Source organism: Saprolegnia diclina (genome assembly GCF_000281045.1).
Source record: "Saprolegnia diclina VS20 unplaced genomic scaffold supercont1.10, whole genome shotgun sequence".
Lineage (NCBI taxonomy): Eukaryota > Oomycota > Saprolegniomycetes > Saprolegniales > Saprolegniaceae > Saprolegnia > Saprolegnia diclina.
The window spans coordinates 815,028-832,135 of NW_008246077.1; the positions used below are offsets into that span (position 1 = coordinate 815,028).

The 17,108-nt window shown below is 60.7% G+C and overlaps 1 protein-coding gene across 2 annotated transcripts in view; it reads right to left on the reverse strand.

Moving 5' to 3' along the window:
- Positions 1-313: 313 nt before the first annotated feature.
- The window catches only part of SDRG_04309, a gene marked incomplete at its 5' end in the record, with an annotated part of 19,263 nt that continues 2,468 nt past the window's right edge, over positions 314-17,108 (reverse strand). Inside the window, 42 exons of one of the 2 annotated variants that reach the window (XM_008609978.1) lie at positions 314-601; positions 648-702; positions 747-1,025; positions 1,066-1,146; positions 1,194-4,511; positions 4,565-4,849; positions 4,892-5,152; positions 5,202-5,498; positions 5,542-5,844; positions 5,901-6,212; positions 6,265-6,552; positions 6,596-6,826; positions 6,869-7,114; positions 7,156-7,304; positions 7,350-7,452; positions 7,497-7,730; positions 7,784-8,029; positions 8,074-8,370; positions 8,424-8,675; positions 8,722-8,970; positions 9,016-9,312; positions 9,357-9,614; positions 9,657-9,905; positions 9,954-10,250; positions 10,299-10,559; positions 10,616-10,864; positions 10,912-11,178; positions 11,232-12,779; positions 12,830-12,953; positions 13,000-13,311; positions 13,358-13,434; positions 13,486-14,202; positions 14,246-14,390; positions 14,439-14,602; positions 14,645-14,785; positions 14,830-15,396; positions 15,440-15,573; positions 15,621-15,822; positions 15,866-16,132; positions 16,174-16,274; positions 16,314-16,884; positions 16,929-17,105. In XM_008609978.1, the coding sequence (XP_008608200.1) occupies positions 396-601; positions 648-702; positions 747-1,025; positions 1,066-1,146; positions 1,194-4,511; positions 4,565-4,849; positions 4,892-5,152; positions 5,202-5,498; positions 5,542-5,844; positions 5,901-6,212; positions 6,265-6,552; positions 6,596-6,826; positions 6,869-7,114; positions 7,156-7,304; positions 7,350-7,452; positions 7,497-7,730; positions 7,784-8,029; positions 8,074-8,370; positions 8,424-8,675; positions 8,722-8,970; positions 9,016-9,312; positions 9,357-9,614; positions 9,657-9,905; positions 9,954-10,250; positions 10,299-10,559; positions 10,616-10,864; positions 10,912-11,178; positions 11,232-12,779; positions 12,830-12,953; positions 13,000-13,311; positions 13,358-13,434; positions 13,486-14,202; positions 14,246-14,390; positions 14,439-14,602; positions 14,645-14,785; positions 14,830-15,396; positions 15,440-15,573; positions 15,621-15,822; positions 15,866-16,132; positions 16,174-16,274; positions 16,314-16,884; positions 16,929-17,105 (14,817 nt within the window). In that variant the 3' untranslated portion in view covers positions 314-395. Of the gene's footprint in view, positions 602-647; positions 703-746; positions 1,026-1,065; positions 1,147-1,193; positions 4,512-4,564; positions 4,850-4,891; positions 5,153-5,201; positions 5,499-5,541; positions 5,845-5,900; positions 6,213-6,264; positions 6,553-6,595; positions 6,827-6,868; positions 7,115-7,155; positions 7,453-7,496; positions 7,731-7,783; positions 8,030-8,073; positions 8,371-8,423; positions 8,676-8,721; positions 8,971-9,015; positions 9,313-9,356; positions 9,615-9,656; positions 9,906-9,953; positions 10,251-10,298; positions 10,560-10,615; positions 10,865-10,911; positions 11,179-11,231; positions 12,780-12,829; positions 12,954-12,999; positions 13,312-13,357; positions 13,435-13,485; positions 14,203-14,245; positions 14,391-14,438; positions 14,603-14,644; positions 14,786-14,829; positions 15,397-15,439; positions 15,574-15,620; positions 15,823-15,865; positions 16,133-16,173; positions 16,275-16,313; positions 16,885-16,928; positions 17,106-17,108 lie in introns of both variants that reach the window. The other variant, XM_008609977.1, reaches the window with a different exon arrangement.

Consider the following 17,108-nt stretch of genomic DNA (forward strand, 5'->3'; position numbering starts at 1 on the left):
GATACCCGCCAATCGAACGCCATAAAATCTAGTTCAACCTCGCTCACATCTGCGACACGCGAACGCCTCACCGCGAGCGCCCGCCGAGCCGCGCCGAGCGAGGCCGCCCGCTGCAGCCTCGCGCCGCAGCCTCCATGGAGCGAGATACGAGGCGCCATGCGATGCTGGAGTAGGCTCAACGCGGCGAACATGACCACATCGACGGCTGACAGCGCATCTGTGACCGGTCTCGCGATCGGCTGCCGAGGCGAGCGCCTCACCACACCCAGCTGCACCAATCGCCAGCGCACTGAAGGCTGGCGCAGTCGCCATCTCTCTGTAGAGCCTTGGTGAGGCAGTCGATCCTCGTATACATTCATGGTCGATGCATTGTTTGTTAGCCTAGAGATGTAGCTCTATGTCTTGCCGAGCTTGGACTTGATTTCGCTTCGGAGCTTCTCGCAGCGCTGAGCGACTTCGTCTCGGTCCTTCTTGACGCGCTCGAGGTCCATGGCGGCTTCATTGTACTGTAGCTGGAGACTCTGAATCTCGTCGGGCGATTGGCCCTCGGCCTGCGCTTCATGGAGCGCGTCGTCGAGGAGCTCCAACGAGTCGCTATTTTCTAGAACACAGTCGTAAGCATCCGCCATCTACCTCACTTAAGAGACCGGTAAAGCGCTTGAGGGTCTCCATGTACGCCTTCTCTGCAATGTCCAGACACTCCTACAAGCCCAGTCATGAGCAGCCGTGCCCAAGGCGTCAAGCACCTGGAGCGACTGCACTTGCTGTTCCGAGTTGGCCATGAAGAACACGCGGCTCGAGCCCATTTTCTTGAGGCGTGGCGACGGTCCTCGCTTGGGCAACGCCTCGGACGACATGCTGTCGGCGCTGTCGTCGTCGATGCGCGCCAGGAACGACTGCATCTCACTCAGCCGCTGCGTAATGCGCTCCGACTGGAAGTGCAGCGGCTTCAGCTCCAACGGTGGGATCGCAGCAGGCGTTGCCACAACAGCAGGGAGGACGTGGTCGCTTTTGGCGAAAAACTCCTACGTTCCTGTCAGGCTACATCCTATGGGCGATACGCACCTGGTAGCAGCGTCCGAGGAGCCGATAGAAGCCCGTCACAAACGCCGGCGCCGTATCGTCGTCAAACGAACTCGACTGCGCCTGCTCCAACAAGGAATTTACTTAATACCGATGGTTGGCGACTGTACCTGCAGGTGGGCGAGCGTGTGCACGAGCAGAATCGCGAGCTCGGCCGCGCTCTCGAGGTGCGACTGCCGCAGATACAGAGTGCTCGATTGAGGATCCCAGTAAATCGAGTGTTGAAACACGCCTTTCGACGGGTTGAGTGGCAGTGACGTGGCAGCGACAACGCGAATGTTTGCTTCCAGCGCAGTAGCAAGCGACCGGCCAAAGTCCAAGCGGAGCTTTTGGCGGGGCGGCAGGCCAGCATCCTCCAGCGCCTGCAACGGCCCCGCCGGCGTGCGCACGTCTTGCTCGATACCCGGGTACGCTTGCAGCACGGCGGCTTTCGTGTCGGACGGTTTGATACTGTCGACGACCGGTGGCTTGGTCGTGCCAATGAGCTGGATCAAACGCTCGATGCTATCGAGCTTTTGGGCGATCACCGCAACAGGGTCCGGCCCCGCGTTCTCTGCTTTGACCGGAGCGCGTGGCGTCAGCTCGTCCTCCCGCACGGGGGCTGGTGGCTCTTGGAGAACGATGGATGCCGCTAATTGCCGACGCTCTTGCGTCTCCCGAGGTGTCGCTGGCCCCGTAAAGCTTCCCAGTCGACTCATCGTGCGCGCTTTCCCGATCGCATTTTGAAGCCGGTCGCGGCCAAAGCCCACCAGCGGCACGTTGTTGGCGCTCAAAGCGGTGGCTTCGGTTGCTGCGGGCGGCGGTGGCTGATGCTTGGCGCGTGCGATCTCGTCGGTGAGCGCGAGCATTGTCTGCGCATGCACCACGTCGATGCGCCGCTTGGTGTCGTCGTCGAGGCGCTTGAGCTTGCGCTTGCAGACGCGCTCGCATCGCTCCTTCTTCTTTTGCGCGCGCGCTTTGAGCATATTCGCCAACGACGCAAACTGCTTTTGCCACTCGGACTCGAGTGTCTTGAGCATCACCGCTTGGCGGGGGCCGTTGGACTTGGCGAGAACGCTTTGTTTCTGGATGTCGGCGGCTGTCCGCTCCATTTCGAGCTGCGCCGCTGCTTGTGCGTCGATCGTTGCCCACTCGGTGGCCAGCGTCTCGCGCAGCTGCTGCATGGCGGCACGGCTTTCTCGTACAATGTCGTCGATGCGCTTCTGCTTTTCAAGCTCGAGATGCGCGCGCAACGCAGCGTGTTCATCGTGAAGCATCAGCGAGCTCCCAATGGTGGTCGTTGTCGCTGCAGCAACTGGTGCAGTCACCAGAGGCGCCACGGGGTCGGGGAGGCACGACGGTGCAAAGCGCTCGACGAGCCCGTTGACGTCGGCCACTTGACGCGTCCGGAGCGCTTCTTGCTCGCTCAACTGGGCGGCCTCCATGTCGCTCGTGCCATGGGCCTCCATCTCTTGCTGTCGCACACGGAACGTTGCATCGAGCTCGTCGAGCTGCGCGTCCTTGGTCGCTGCATCGACGGCGCTTAGCGTTGCGAGCAGCGCTTCTTTCGCCGCGTTCTTCTCGAGCATGAGGGCGTGGAGTCCGTCGCGAAGAACCGCCGCGCGGTTGCGGTACTGCCGCGCAAAGAGGAGCGACTGCTCACGTTTGTGCCGCTTCTCGACCACGCGCTGGACGAGCGGGCGCAACTGCGAGAGCACGATTTGGTTTTGCGCCAAGAGCTTTTGGATCATGGCCACTTCGCGGTCAACTTCGAGCTTCATGGCGAGGGTTTCTTGCTGGTCTTTCTGCGCATCGCGCTCCATTTGCTGCTTGGCGAGAAGGTCCTCGGTCTTCTTGCGCTTCTTCTCTTCGAGGCGGCGCATGAGATCCTTCTTCTTCTGGCTCGACTCGAGCTTGAGACTGTCGGTGAGCGCGCGCTCTTTCTCGTGATATTCGTTTTGGACGCGGTCAAGCTCGGCTTTCACTTGGACCTGCGCCTGAGACTCGGTGAGCTGCGACTGCAACAAGGTCCGCGTCGCGTCGAGTTCTCGCTGCATCTTGGCTTGCAGCTGGCTCTGAGCGAGTTCGAGTTCCCGCTGAGCGTCATCTTCGAGTCGCTTCTTCTCAGAGGCTTGCTTGGCAAGAAGCTCGGCTCGCGCAGCCGCCAACGACGGGTCCTCGTCGGGCACGGCGTTGCCGAGCGCAGTTGCTTGGGCCAAGGCGGCGGCACCCTCGAGACGACTTTGCACTTGCTGCGCTTCGGCGGCCTGGGCCGCGAGGAGCCGCTGGGTCTCCTCTTCCTTCTTGGCTTGGAGCTCGAGTGCCTTTCGCTGTTTCTTGGCCGCCATACGCATCTCTAGCTTGCTCTTCTGCGTCGTCGCCTCCACGTGGTGGGCTTGCGCGAGCTGCGCCATTTGCGCTTGGAAATCGGCCGAGACACGGTCCAACTCGGCGGCCCGGAACGCGTCCATGGCGGCCGTTGCCGCCGCCGCTTCGATCGCGGCTTGCGCAAGCTTGTCTGTTGCTGCTTTCTCTGCATTGGCCTGGCGCTCTCGCTCTTCTTGTAGTGCGGCCTCGGCTTGGGCCGCGAGGTCCGAGGCCAACTTGGCCTTCTCGAGACGCTCTTCTTCATCGAGCGCCGCGCGGACCTTGGCGACGTTGTCGGCTTCGGCGACGTGACTCAGCTCCTTCTCTTTGGCAAGGCGGCGTTGCGCAATGCGGTCCTTGAGTTTTTGCTCTTGTCGTGCCTGCTCCGAGTCGAGGGTCGTTTGGAGCTGCTGCATCTCGGTCTCGTGCTCGCTCTTGAGCCGGGCATACTCGGACTCAGCGAGCTGCTTCTCTTCGGCGGCCCGGTGCGCCTGCAGCTCGGCGGTGGCTGCCGCTTGACGCTGCAAGGCTGCTATCTCGTCGTCGACCTTGCGCTTGGCTGCCGCGAGAGCTGCGGCTTCGTCGGCGGCGAGCTTGACACGGAGTGCCTCGACTTGAGCGGCTTCGTCCTCGTCAATGGCCTTGTCTTGCGTCTTGTCCAGGTGCTTGGCCTGGCGCCGGGCGGCAATGCGCTCCTTTAGCGCCAGCTCTTGCTTGGCGCGGTCTGCGCTCAACGACTCTTGGAGAACGCCCATTTCGCGCGCGTGGTCGCGCTTGACTTGATCGATCATGTCTTCGACCTGCTTCTGGGATGCAGCCTTTGCACTGGCGGCGGCGGCCGCAGCGGCCCGCGCCTGCACCTCGGCGTCGACCCGCTTGGCCGCCATCTCGGCCTCGATCTTGGCCATCTCTGCGTCCAGCAGCGCTTGGTCGAGCTGCACTTGATTGCTTGCGACGGACGCTTGGTCGCGCGCCTGTCGCTTCTTCTCCATGCGCTCGCGCAGCCGCGCCTTCTTGAGCGCCTCTTCTTCGTCCAAAAGACGTTGAAGCTCCAGCGCGTGCTTGGCATGCTCAGCATTGATCTACGCAGCGTCCACGCTTCAATATACCAACATCGAAACGGTAAGGATGGTACAGCTTGGATGTCGGCTTCGTGGTCTTCGAGCGTTGGGTTTGGAAAGGGCGGCGGCGACCACGCGGCGGCGCGCTTGGCGTCGACGGTCGACTCGATCGCAACCACCTCGCGGTCTTCCTCGTCGTCGAGTTGTCGCAAGAGCACGTCTTGATTGGCACTGCCCAAGGCGAGCACCTTCTCTCGCTTCTTGGCGAGCCGCTGCTGCAGCCGGTCCTTCAAGCGGGCTTCTTCGTCCCGCAACGCTTGATCGCGTACTTTGCTCGTCTCGTCGTGCTCGATGCAAAGCTACCATCATGGATTAGAGAGCAAAACACATCGAATGCACACCTGGCGAATGCGCGCTTCGTCTTCCTCGGTTGCAATCTTGGCTCTCGCTTTCTCCAGCAGCGTCGCTCGCTCCGCGTCCGCCTTTTTGTGGGCCAAATCGGCCTCGAGCTGCGCTTGGAGCTCTGCCGCCTCGGCGTCTGAGATGGCGTCGTGCCGCTTGCGCATCGCGAGGCGGTCCTGGAGCCGTCCACGGAGCCGCGAGGCTTCGTCTTCGAGCTGTTGATCGCGCTCCGCCTTGCGCTTGGCATGTTCCGCATGCAGCTACGCGCGTACTAGTATGAGTGCACAAGGCGTCGTGAAACCGGCTCACCGCATCAATCTCCGAGTCGTAGTTGGGTGGCGGTAGCACGGCCTTGACAATCGCGGCAGTCGTCGTGGCCACGGCGCGCTTGGCATCGACCACCGCTTCAATTTGCTCGACTTCCTTGCGCTCTTGCGCGTCGAGTTGCATCGTAATCGCATCCTTCTCCTCTTGTGGCTTGGCGCTCGCAGCGGTGAGCGCGCGCTTGGCCGCCAGACGCGCGCGAAGCATGTCCTTTCGCCGCTTCTCTTCGTCGTCGAGTTCGCTCTGGCGCATTTTGGCGCGAGCGGCGTGCTCTTCTTGAATCTACCCCCTCTGACATGAGCCATAGACATATTGAGCAAGGGACCTTGTGGATGAGCGCTTCGTCGTCAGATGTGAGCGCGCCGAGACGCGCCTTCTCGGCGAGCTTTTGCGCTGCGAGCTGGTCGACGCTGGCGTGAAGCTGCTTCTCCAACGCGTCTCGAAGCAGTGCCTCGTCGGCCGCCAAGTCTTTTTCGATTTGCTGCTTTTCAAGGAGCGATGCCGAGCTCTTTTCATTTTGCTGCCGCCGGTGCGAAAGGCGTTCATTGAGCCGCCCACGAAGACGCTTGGCCTCATCTGCGAGCTCGTCCTGGCGCGCACGCCAGCGCGCGTCGTGGTCCGCGACCAGCTATCGATGCCAATAGAGCATGACCTTATGTATCAAGATATCAAGGTAGCGAACACCTTGGCGATGGTCTCGTCGTCGAGGTTGCCCGTCGACAAGGTATCCAGCTGTTGTTGTTGCTCGAGCAGCGCGGCATCAATTGCATGCTCTTTGAGATCCATGCTGTGCTCAATGTCGAGCGTCACCGTCTTTTCTTCCTGCACAATATCGTGGAGGGCTTGTGCTTTGGCTTGCACGGACGGCCACGTTTTCGCCGCGAGCGCATCGCGCTTGGCCTGTAGCCGATCGTGTAAGCTGGCTTTGAGCCGCTTCTCTTCGTCCGAGAGTGCGCTCTTGAGATCCTTTCTCTTGGCGGCATGTTCCCGACGCAACTAGAAGACGTCAAATGAGTCAGATGCAAGCGATCGAGAGGTTATGGTGTACGCGCTCGATCGTGGCTTCGTCGTCGGACGAGAGATCGTTCGCTGCCTGCTTCTCGGTCAAGCGCCGGAGCTCGAGCAAATCGCGCTGCAGCTCCATTTGCCGGTCAATCTCGGCTTCGAGGACGGCTGCTTCGTCCGCGGTCTTGGGTCGTACCGCTGCCGAGTCGGATGCTACATTGCGCGCACGTTTCTTGGCCAGCCGCTCCTGGAGACGCGCTCGCAGTTGGTCTTCTTCGCTCTGAAGGCGACGCATACGATCCTTCCACGCTTGATCGTGGTCGTCCAACAGCTACATAGAGGTTAACTTGATAACAGGAAAAAAGCCAAGTTACCTGGTTGGCGAGCTTGCTGTAGTCAAAAAGACTCTTGGGCTCGCGAGTGGCCTCAACGATGACCCAAAGCTGGCGCTGCTGCGCCATGTCGTGGGCCATCACCATGCTTCGTTCAGCATGAATCGCGCTCTTGACGGCGTCAGCCATCTCGTCGCCCGGTGGGACTTCAGCCTCAAGGGCGTCGAGCGTGGCCAGTTGCGCGCGTGTGGACGCCGCCAGCGACGCCTTGACCTACATATGATGAGTCTACTGTCTCAAAGAACAGGTGCGTACAGAGGCCAACGTGGCTGCGTCGACTGGTGGCTGCTGACCGAGCTGTGCTTTTTCAAGCATGGCGCCCAAAGCGATCGCGTGGTCCTGTGCGCCACAGGCGTTCTCGACCGCCGCCGTCGCTAGAGCGTTCAGTGTAGGGTGCACTCGCTTCTTCAAACGAGCGGCCAAGCTCGCCTTGGCCATCGCATGATCGTCGCGCAGTTGCCGTTGCCGGTCGGCCCACTTGGCTTCGTGCTCGTGGAGCAGCTATCGAAATGGGTGGGTGGCGAGTAGCTAGGGCGTGGTACCTTCTCGACGAGCTCGTGGTCGTCGGGCGACAGCTGACCGAGCTTGGCCTTTGCCAATAGCAAGTCTCTGTCGAGCGCCTCTTTCTGAGTGGCAAGCGAAAGATCAATCGCACGGGTATCTTGCTCGGCCGCGACCAGAGCCACCGCTTCTGCGGCCTCGCGCTCAGCCGTCGGCAGAGCCTCGTTTCGCTTGCGCTGTCGCTGAAGTCGCGCGGCGAGGTGGTCTCGACGGAGTTGCGCCTCGTCGTCGAGCTCTTGCTGCTTCCGCGCCCACTCGCGCATGTGCGCCGCTTGCAACTAGTCGACTTTGGAGCCATACTCACAGACAAGTGAGGATCTACCGCCGCAATCGCGTCCTCATGGTCGTCCGGCGCACTCGCATTGCTTGCGGTCAGGACACCGATTTGATGTTTTTCTTGCACAGCTTGATGGAGAATGGCCGCGCGCTCGGCTTCCATTTGCGCTTGCAAGCATTCGCGGGCGGCACCGTCTTGAAGCATAACCGACAAGTTGTCTTCGAGAAGGTCGATGTCGCGGAGGCGGTCGTGCCACTTGGCATCGTGAGTCTCGACAAGCTACGCAATCCCGAGCGTCAATGATGGCTATAGGTGCAAGCGATACAACGTACAACGTCGACAGCGTCCTTTTCGCCTGGCGTGAGCACGCCGAGCTGCGCCTTCTCGAGAAGCGACGCGACGGCAACAGCTTCTTCGTTCCGGGCGACGGCATCTTCAAACTGCTTGTGCACTGCTGTTGCCAGCGGTTTGCTCTGGCGTTTGGACAGACGATCGGCCAGCTTGGCGCGAGCCACCGCTTTGTCGTCGTCGAGTTGCCGCTGGCGGGCCGCCCACTTTGTTTCGTGCTCGCAAAGCAGCTATACAAGGGACGTTGTCGCTTGCATTTTCCCCGAGCAAATACCTCGTCGACGAGGTCTCTCTCGGCCGGTGACAAGAGACCGAGGGCTGCCTTCTCCGCCAGGTTCGCGGCGACAAAGGCGTCCTGTTGAATGGCCGCCTCGAGGTCCATGGTATGCGCTTCTAGCGTCGCTTGCGCCTCGAGGAGCGCGTTTTCTGCTTCTGCTTCAGGAGGTGGAAGAGTCTCGTTGGCCTTGCGCTGCCGTTGCAGTCGGTCGGCGAGTTTAGCTCTACGCAGCTGCGTCTCGGCCTCGGCAAGGTCCCGTTCTCGCTGACGATGCCGTAGAAAGGCCTCTTGAAGCTAGACAGCAAGCATACCCGTGAGGTAAACATACTGCTGTGCGATGGTCGTACACTGGCAATGGCTGCTTCATTGTCATCAGCGCCGCGGTCGCTGGTCGGAGGTGCCAACGACGCCAACTGCGCCGCTTCGACTTGTTCAAGGTGGTCCACAAGCTCTCGCTCTTTTGCGACAATAGCCACGAGCTCTTCGATGCGCTCTGGCGTCGTCGCTGGGTCCTGCGCCAACGCGCTCTTGCCGTCGGCCTCGGCGGCCGTAAGCTCGTCGCGCCGTTTCTTCCACTTGGCGTCATGCTCGGTGGTCAACTAGACACTCCACCGTGACGATGCTGCAGTGGGACATCGAGTTTACCTCCTTCAAAGCCTGGGTGTCTGTCGCGGAAAGGTCGAGTCCGAGCTGCACCTTTTCGACGAGCGCGGCTGTCGCGAGGGCCTCGGCCACAACATTCGTATGCAAGTCGAGACCCGCCATTTCCACAGCGTTGAGCGCCTTGTTCTGGCGCTTCTTGAGCCGATCGGCCAAAGCCGCTTTGGCAAGCGCTTGGTCGTCGGCGAGAAGGCGGTTGCGGTCGGCCCACTTCTTTTCATGGCTCGTTAACAGCTACACGCGTGCAATGAGCCCCATGATGCATCGGTGGAGTCCTACGCTTTCAATATCGGCGCTATTGGCTGGTGACAACGCGTGGTCCTTGGCCGCTTGGACTAGAAGCGCCGTCGCGACCGCTTCTTTTTGCAGCGTTGATTCCAATTCGACTTGACGCGTCTCGACGGCAGCTTCGATCTCCAACGCGTGGTTGGCCGCGGCCTTCTCGTCGGTCGGAAGTGCCTCGTTGGCGAGGCGCTGGCGACGAATTCGGTCCGCGAGCTTGGCGCGTCGCGCTGCTGCCTCGTCGTCCAGTTCCTTTTGGCGACGGGTGCATGCCGCTGCGTACTCGCTCTGGACCTGCAGCAGCCATGAGACGATCCAGACACGTGGGCTACACGCACCCGGCGAAGAGCGTCGTCGTTACCGACTGCCATGTCGTCGTCCCCACTCAACGCCGCATCAAGTGCGCGCACTTGATGCGCCTCCTGGCCCGCCGCGAGTTGCAATATCTCTCGCTGCAGCGCCATCGAGTGCTCCAGCTCCTCGAGCGCCTCGGGCGTCGCTTCGTTGGTCGCTTCCAACTCGTGGCGCACGGTGGCTTCGGCCATGTCGAGTTCGCGCCGACGTTGCTGCCACTTGGTGTCCACGCCAGCCACCAGCTATGAAGGTTGTCGCAACATCGTACACAAGCATTTGGTTACCGCTGTGACCGTCGCTCGCTCTCTCGGGGATAAGGACCCAACCTGGGCCTTCTCGAGAAGCGCAGCAAGCGTGAGGCTCTCTTCGGCGGCTCTAAACTCGTCGTCGAGCGCCTTGATGGCCAGCGCGTTCAGAGGTTTCTTATCCACTCGAGCTTGAAGGCGCCGCGCTAAATTAGTCTTGGCGGCCGCGTGGTCGTCTTGAAGCGCGCGCTGGCGGCTGCCCCACTTGGTCGCATGCTCGTCCAGCAACTAGAAATCAAAGCGTCGACATCAAGAACTTAAACGAGGAGGGAAAACCCGCTGGATGTAGGCCTTGTCGTCCGCCGACAACATATCGAGTGTCGCCTTGTCGGTCAAGAGCACAGCGTGCAACGCCTCGACGGCCACGTCCGTCTCCCGAGCCACTTGGCGCTCGGCAATCGCGCTCTCAGAAGCCAAGAAAGCGAGCGCTGCGTCTTGGGCCTCAGCAGGCATCGCATCAATGAGTTGCTTTCGACGTGTGAGTCGCGCTGCCAGCTGCGCTCGCTTGAGCGCTGTCTCGGTGGCCAGCAGCTGCTTTTGTTTGGCCCAGTCCTCGGCAAACGATGCCTGCAGCTACGCATGCTGTATGAGCAAGCACAGTCGCACAGGTACGATTCCTACGGCGGCCACGTTGGCGTCAGTGGCTTGACTCGCATCTGTGGCCTTTAGAAGAGCACCAATGGTCTCCAAAGCATCCCGCTCCACAGCAAGACCGTGTAAGAGCGCCTTGTCGGTCACGTCATCCAAGGACGCCGCGAACGCGTCGCGCGGCTGGGCCCGCTTGGCCTGAAGACGCGCCATGAGCTTGCGCTTGTTTCGCGCTTTGTCCGACTCTTGCAGCGCCTGTCGCTCCTTCCACTTGGCGTCAAAGTTCTTGTAGATCTAGGTAAAACCGCATCAGCATTCGAGGAACCTTGCTGACCACGAGAATGACGCACCGCGTCCAGCGTCGTCAGGTCCACCTCGGCGAGCGAGCCCAACTGTGCTTTTTCTAGCAGCTGGGCGCTTGTTAAGACGTCGCGTTCAATCTGGAGCGCTTGGGACAGCTCTTGTTGGAGTTGCTCAAGCTCGGGCGGCAATGGTTGACCGCTCGCGGTGACAGCGCTCAGCTGAGCACGCCAAGTTGCTTCGTCCTGCGTTGCGGCTTCCAATCGCGCCGCCCAAGTCGCTGCATTGTCGTGCAGCACCTGAGAAGGCGTCATTATCTACGAGACGCAAGAGACGAAGACTCTACCTTGTTCAGAACACGAACGTCCGCAGATGTCATGGACGCACGCATCGACGTCTCGAGCAACGCTTCGTTGCGCACTTTGTCGCGCTGCGTCTCGAATGCCCTGTCCAAAAGCCGCGCTTGCAGCGTTTCGGCGGCGTGTACAAGCGCCTCTTGGTTGGGGTCCCGGATGCGCTCTCGCTTCTCGCGGAGACGGTCTTTGAGCCGCTGTTTGGCCCGCGCGTGCTCGTCGTCGAGGTTGGCTTGCTTCTCGCGCCACTTTGCATCAAACTATGAGCAGCATATATAAGCCCATCGTGCGCAAAGCTCTTGTCGAAGCGTACGCTATCGAGCATGCGATCGACAGGGTCCTCGCGCTTGTCGTGGCGCGACGTGGTCCGTGATGGCGGCAACTGCATGTCGCCTTCGTTGTTCATCTCCGCAAAATCAGGCTCGCCAAAGTCCATTTCGGGCTCGCCAAAGTCAAATTCGGCTTCGATCTTGGCTTGCTCTTCTTCAAAGGCGCGCTCCAGCGCCTGCATCTCGGCCTCTTGTTTCTCGAGCATCTCTTCCTCGAGGGCTTCGTCTTGCAAAAGTGCTTCAAGCTCCGTGTCCTTCTTGAGCTTCCGGATCGCAAGGCGGTTGCGCAGCTGCTCTTGGTGCTTCTCGCGCTCGAGCGCCAGCGTCGCCTGCAGATGCGCCATGTCCTCGTTGAACGCGTCCAAAATGCTTTCTCGCTCGGCCTCGCCAAGGTCGGGCTTGGCGTCCAACGACGTCATAAAGTCCTCCTTGAGCTTCTCGAGTCGTTCGTTGTCCCGATCGACCTCGCGTCGCAACTCGACGGCCAAAAGCGCTGTGTCAGCGTCGTCCATCGCAGCCTCGGCGGGGTGCGCCGCGACTTCGTCCGCTTCCGCGCGCTCGGCAACGTCGTCGATGAGCTTGTCGAGATTGAGCGTTGGCGCCGCGAATTGCAGCTGCCCAGGGTTGGCAAGAAGCGCTCGGAGCTGCGTCACGAGCTCCTTGACGTCCGACGTTGGCTCGGCGGCATCTTCAACGACAATCGGTTGCGTCGTTATCAAATGATCGCGTAGCTGCGCCAGCTCAGCGTCCAAATGGGTCGTTGCAGGTACGAGACGGGCCCGCGCGCTCGTTAGCGCTTGCTGGTCGGCTTGGACGCGCTGCGAGAGCTTGGTGGTGCCGCTTTGGAGCTCCTTCAGAAGCGTCCCCAGCACCTTTTCGTATTTGACGCGTACGGGCTTGAGAAGCGCGGGGTTTTGCTGCTCGACGGCGTGCTGCCACTCGTTCCGGAACGTATCGGCGAAATCCTGGAGCTTCTTGGTGTACGTGGGCACGACGCTCGCAAACTTGACGAGGTAGTCGCAGGCCTCGCTCGTCGCACCATCGCTTTCGCCATAGGCAGCTTCGCACTTGGCCTTGGCATCGAGAAGCGCGGGAGGCAGTAGCTCCTTGGTGGTGTGACCAAAGGCTTTCCAAACCGCGCTCTGGACGCGGCGCCGGTTGGCTTCGGACTGCAGTGTCGGGAGCAACCCGGTTTCGGCGACGACGCTGGCTTCTAACGAGGCGAGGTCGGCCAGTAGTGTGGCAAACGTTGGGGACATTAGACTAGGCAACGCGAGTTCGTCCATGATGGCTGACGCAAGGCTCGTCTTGGGATGCACCATCGTATGCAGCTCCTTCGCCGCATTGGCCACACGGAGCTCGACGTCGGACAAGCTCGCGACAAAGTCGGCGCGGTCGGCCGCATTCTTTTGTAGCGTGTCGAGAAGGACGAGCTCCGCGTCGCAGTTGCTCGTCGGCGACTTGTCCTTATCTTGGCTCTTTTGCGCCACGACCAACGACGCCAGAAGCATCTTGAGCTCGTCGGCTTCGTTCTGCGCGCATTGTGATGCCTCTGACAGATCGCCTATATCACGAGTAGTACCTGCAACATCTTCATCATCTTGGCAGCGCCCGTTTCCTGGTCATGAAAAGCCTTCTCGACCGAGTCGTGGTGGAATTGCAAGCGATCCACAAGCTCACGAATCCCCAAATCATCGTCGTCCCAGCTACATGCAACGATAAGTGTTTGGTGATGAACGCGAGATCCCAAACCGGTTGAGCTCAGGCACATAGTCGCCACTGGCTTGGACGTCCGGCTTGGCTTCGAGGTCTTCGGGCAAAACGGCCCCGTCAGCCTCGTTGACAGCCTTGGCTGTTTTCTTGACGACCGAGCCTTTGGTGTGGAGGTTGTTGAGGTTAAAGCCGCGCGCCTTGTCCTTGTAGCCGCCCGCGCTCGAGTGTTTGGCGACCCACGACTTGCGTCGAAAGTAGTAGAGACCACCAATCATACCTGCGACAACGCCAAAGAGCGCGCAGAGCAAACCCGCAATGAGGCCCCAGTTGGGCGCCATGATTATGTTGGAGCTAAAACAAGCGTTAACGTGAGTGTGTCCATCATGTATATGTAAACCTGGGCTTGGCGCTAAGGACAATCAAGTTGCCTTGGCTCATGGGCACGATCGGGCCATCGGTGGGGCACTTGACGCCCTACAGAAACGAGAGGGCTATTACGATTGCGGTAGTGAGAAATAGGCGTACCGTCTCCATCACGGTCACGATCGTCAACGCCGCGCTGTTGTTGCTGAGTGCAAAGACATAGGTGCCGGCCGCCGTAAACGTATACGCAAACGCCGATACAGAAGACGCGTTGGAGGCCATCGCCTCTTGCAGCGACCGGAACGGTCCATAGTCGAAGCTCGGGTTGGTGTTCATGAGCGAGTCCTTCATGTACACGGGGTACGACGCGCCGCTGATCGAGAAGAGAACCGAGTCGCTCTTTTGGAGACAGAGCATCGGGTTGAGAATACCGTTCGACTCTGTCAATCGGCGCCGCCGCGAAGTCCCCGGCAGCGCATTGCTGTACATGCCGCTAAACGCATTTCCGCCCACTTGCATGCTCAGCACTTGGCAACTCGTCGACGTATTGGTGTTGCAACTGAGACTCCCGGTAATCGCTCCTTGGTCGGCGGCTGGCACGGGCGTGTACACGTTGGTCGAGGGGTCGTAGTATTGCAGCGTGCTCGTCAGCGGGTTGAGCCGCAGCTGCGTCGTCGAGGTGCGACACGCGCTGTCGCACACCGAGTCGAGCGATGGCGCGTTCGTGCACGTGCAAATGCCAGAGGTGGCGAGGAACGTGCCAGTGCCGCCGTTGCAGGCCGATGCGCACGACACACTTGACGGATCCACGCAGCTTCCCGACGCCGACCGGACCTGAGTGGATCCGCACCGAGGGTAGACCACCGGCTGGCAGTCGGCCTGTACAGGATATATAACCATGCAATTAACATCAAGAACCAACGGTGTCGTCGCTGTCGGAGCGCAAGATGCCATTCGAGTCGTAGTACTCGTAGCCTGGTTCACAGATGCAGTAGCCGTCAGATTTTTGAAAGGCGCGGTTCTGGCCGACGCACTGGCACTGCGCCGAGCCAAGGGCTGCATTGGAGCTACATACCCATCGTGATCATACTGTCCCATCGATCGAGAGAGATTACCTCGTCGAGCACGGGTAGCACGTGGCCTGGCCCACCTGGTACTGGTACGTATTGGCCGCACATGGCGCGCACGACGTGTTCAAAGAGATGCCCAACGGCATCGGGTTGTACGTGCCGACGGGACACGGCTGCTCTTGGTACGTTCCATTGCCGCAGTAGTAGCCCTATTCTCGTGTAAAAAACGACACCGCATCGACGGGACGTACCGCAGGGCATAGATACCCATTGTCGATCGACGCGTTCCGGGGCGTGGGGGACGTACACCCTTCCGAGCAGACGTACCCTTCAGGGCACATGGTGCAGTTCGCGCCGTTGCCGTACGTTCCTTTGGGGCACAGCTGACACGCCTAATGCACGAATCGAGCCTTATCGTATGGGCGATGCGACGCACCTCGGCAAGGCTGCGGTAGAGCGACCCGTTCGGGCGCAGGAGTGAGAGAGACCCGAACGGACATGGAATTGGGCTGCTCGCTCGCGGCGGACAGTATGTCCCAAACGTGCACGCGGTTTGGTTGAAGGCGCCCATGGGGCAGTAGTAGCCCGCACTGCAAGGCACACCTGCTGTCGAGTTGAACGGACAGTAGTACCCCGGTGCACAGATCGTCATGTTGCCCGACCCGGACGGGCAGTAGAAGCCGGCTTCGCAAACGATCGGCGTGATGCTGCCCAACGGACACTCGTAGCCGGGAGGGCAGATGCGGCAACTGGCAACAGACGAGCCGCCCGTCGTCGGCAAGTACGTGCCGGCAGGACACGGGCTCGCGTCCGGCGCGCCGCGCAGACAGAACGAGCCGGCTGGGCAGTCGAACGCAGTGTCGTTGATGCTAGCGGTGCGGTTGCAATACCGACCGGCTTGGCATGGAATGCAATTTTCAACGGCGCTGGCGCCCGTGCTCGGATTAAACGTGCCTTTGGGGCACGGCTGCGGCAGTTGCGCTTGCGGGCAATAGAACCCCACCTAAACACACCATGAAGAGACCATGGGCAAGTTCGATTCGCACTGGACAGTCGACTGTCACGGCGCCGTCCAAGCAACTCTTGCCGGCGGGGCACTCTGCACAGTCGTAGAGCTCGGTGCCAAAGGGCGAGAGGCGGGACGAGTTGCCCGGACAAGGTAGCGGGTCGGTCGTATTTTCTAGCACCAAAGTCGATCATTATCGAGGTCGACGGCCCATGTCGTACGGGTGCAGTAGTAGCCAATGGGACACGCGCCGCCCGACCGCTGCTGCCACGGCAAGAGGCTTTGATTGTAGTTGAGCGGGTTGGGCTGGTAGTTGCCAAACTTGCAAAAGTAGCCACTCGCGCAAGGCCCTGTGATGGCTCCGTCGGTGCAGTACATGCCCGCGGGACACGAACTGCACTGGGATGCGTACTCGAGCCCCATCTACCAACAAGAGTTAGTTGCTAGCATACTCAGCTTGCTGCACCTGGGCGCCATAGGTTCCGTTCGGACAGAGCACGGGGGGACCCACGGGACAGTAGTACCGCTGCGGACATGGGCTCGGGACCGACGTGTTGCCAGAGCAATAGCGCCCCAGCGGACACGCATCGCAGCTTCTTTGGCCAGCAATGGCCGCGTACGTGTGAAGCGGGCACGCTTGCTCGGTGCCGTTGACGCAGAACGAGCCAGGATTGCAGAGCCGCCCGGTAACGCCGTCGACGGGGTTGGCGACACTTGCTCCGCCCAAGCACACCTACTTGCACTGTCAAGTCGATACCATCGCATTCGCCATACAAATCGATCGGAGCAGATGCCGCCCGTGCTGTCGACCGGCGTGCGCGTCCGTGCACCAAGAGTGCAATAGTACCCCGGTGCACACGGACCCGTCGGTGCCACTACATCCTGATGAGCCCCTTGAAGAATCGGCTGCGTACCTGTGGGCGGCAGGCCCGAGCAATACTGGCCAGGGGGGCACGAGGCGCACTCGAGGGAACTCGCAAGCGACGAAACGTTGCTGAGAGTCCCCGGCAGACAAGGATACTGCTGGGCGAACGTCGTGTTCATTGGGCAATAGTACCCTGCCGGACACGGTACAGGAATGACCGTTCCTGTGTAGCAGTACGACCGCGCGGGACAGCCAAAGCATGCCGCCAAGCCCGTAATGTTGGCAAACGATCCCGCAGCACACGGAACAGGAGCTGTGAGGACGCCCCCCGGGCAGTAGTGGCCGACAGGACACGTTACCTGCACATTGTTTCCGGGGCAATAGACCGTGGGTGGGCATGGCACGGACGGCAAGATCGTGCCCGTGTTGGGGCACGAGTAGCCCGCCGAGCAGGGCAGACATTGTGTGACATTGGCAAGTTGCTTGACGCTGGAGTATGTGCCCGACGGACAAGGAATCGGGTTGCTCGTGCCCGCGGGGCAGTACGTGCCAGGAGGACACTCGTTGCCAATGATGCCATTTGCAACGACTTGGCCCGTCGGCGTCGGAGTGTACGAGCCCTAAAACACAGTGTCTAGTGCACACACACCACACAGATTCATACCTGAACACAGTAAAAGCCAGGACTGCACGGACTCGCTTTTTGAAGATCTGACGAGGCGCAGTAGTGACCCGCCTCGCACGGCGTCGGGAGCGCTGTTGCGTTTGGACAGAACGTACCCACGGGGCACTGCCCCGCCCAGAGCTCTTCTTGGTCATTCGGTGACACGGCCGTCGCGCCCTT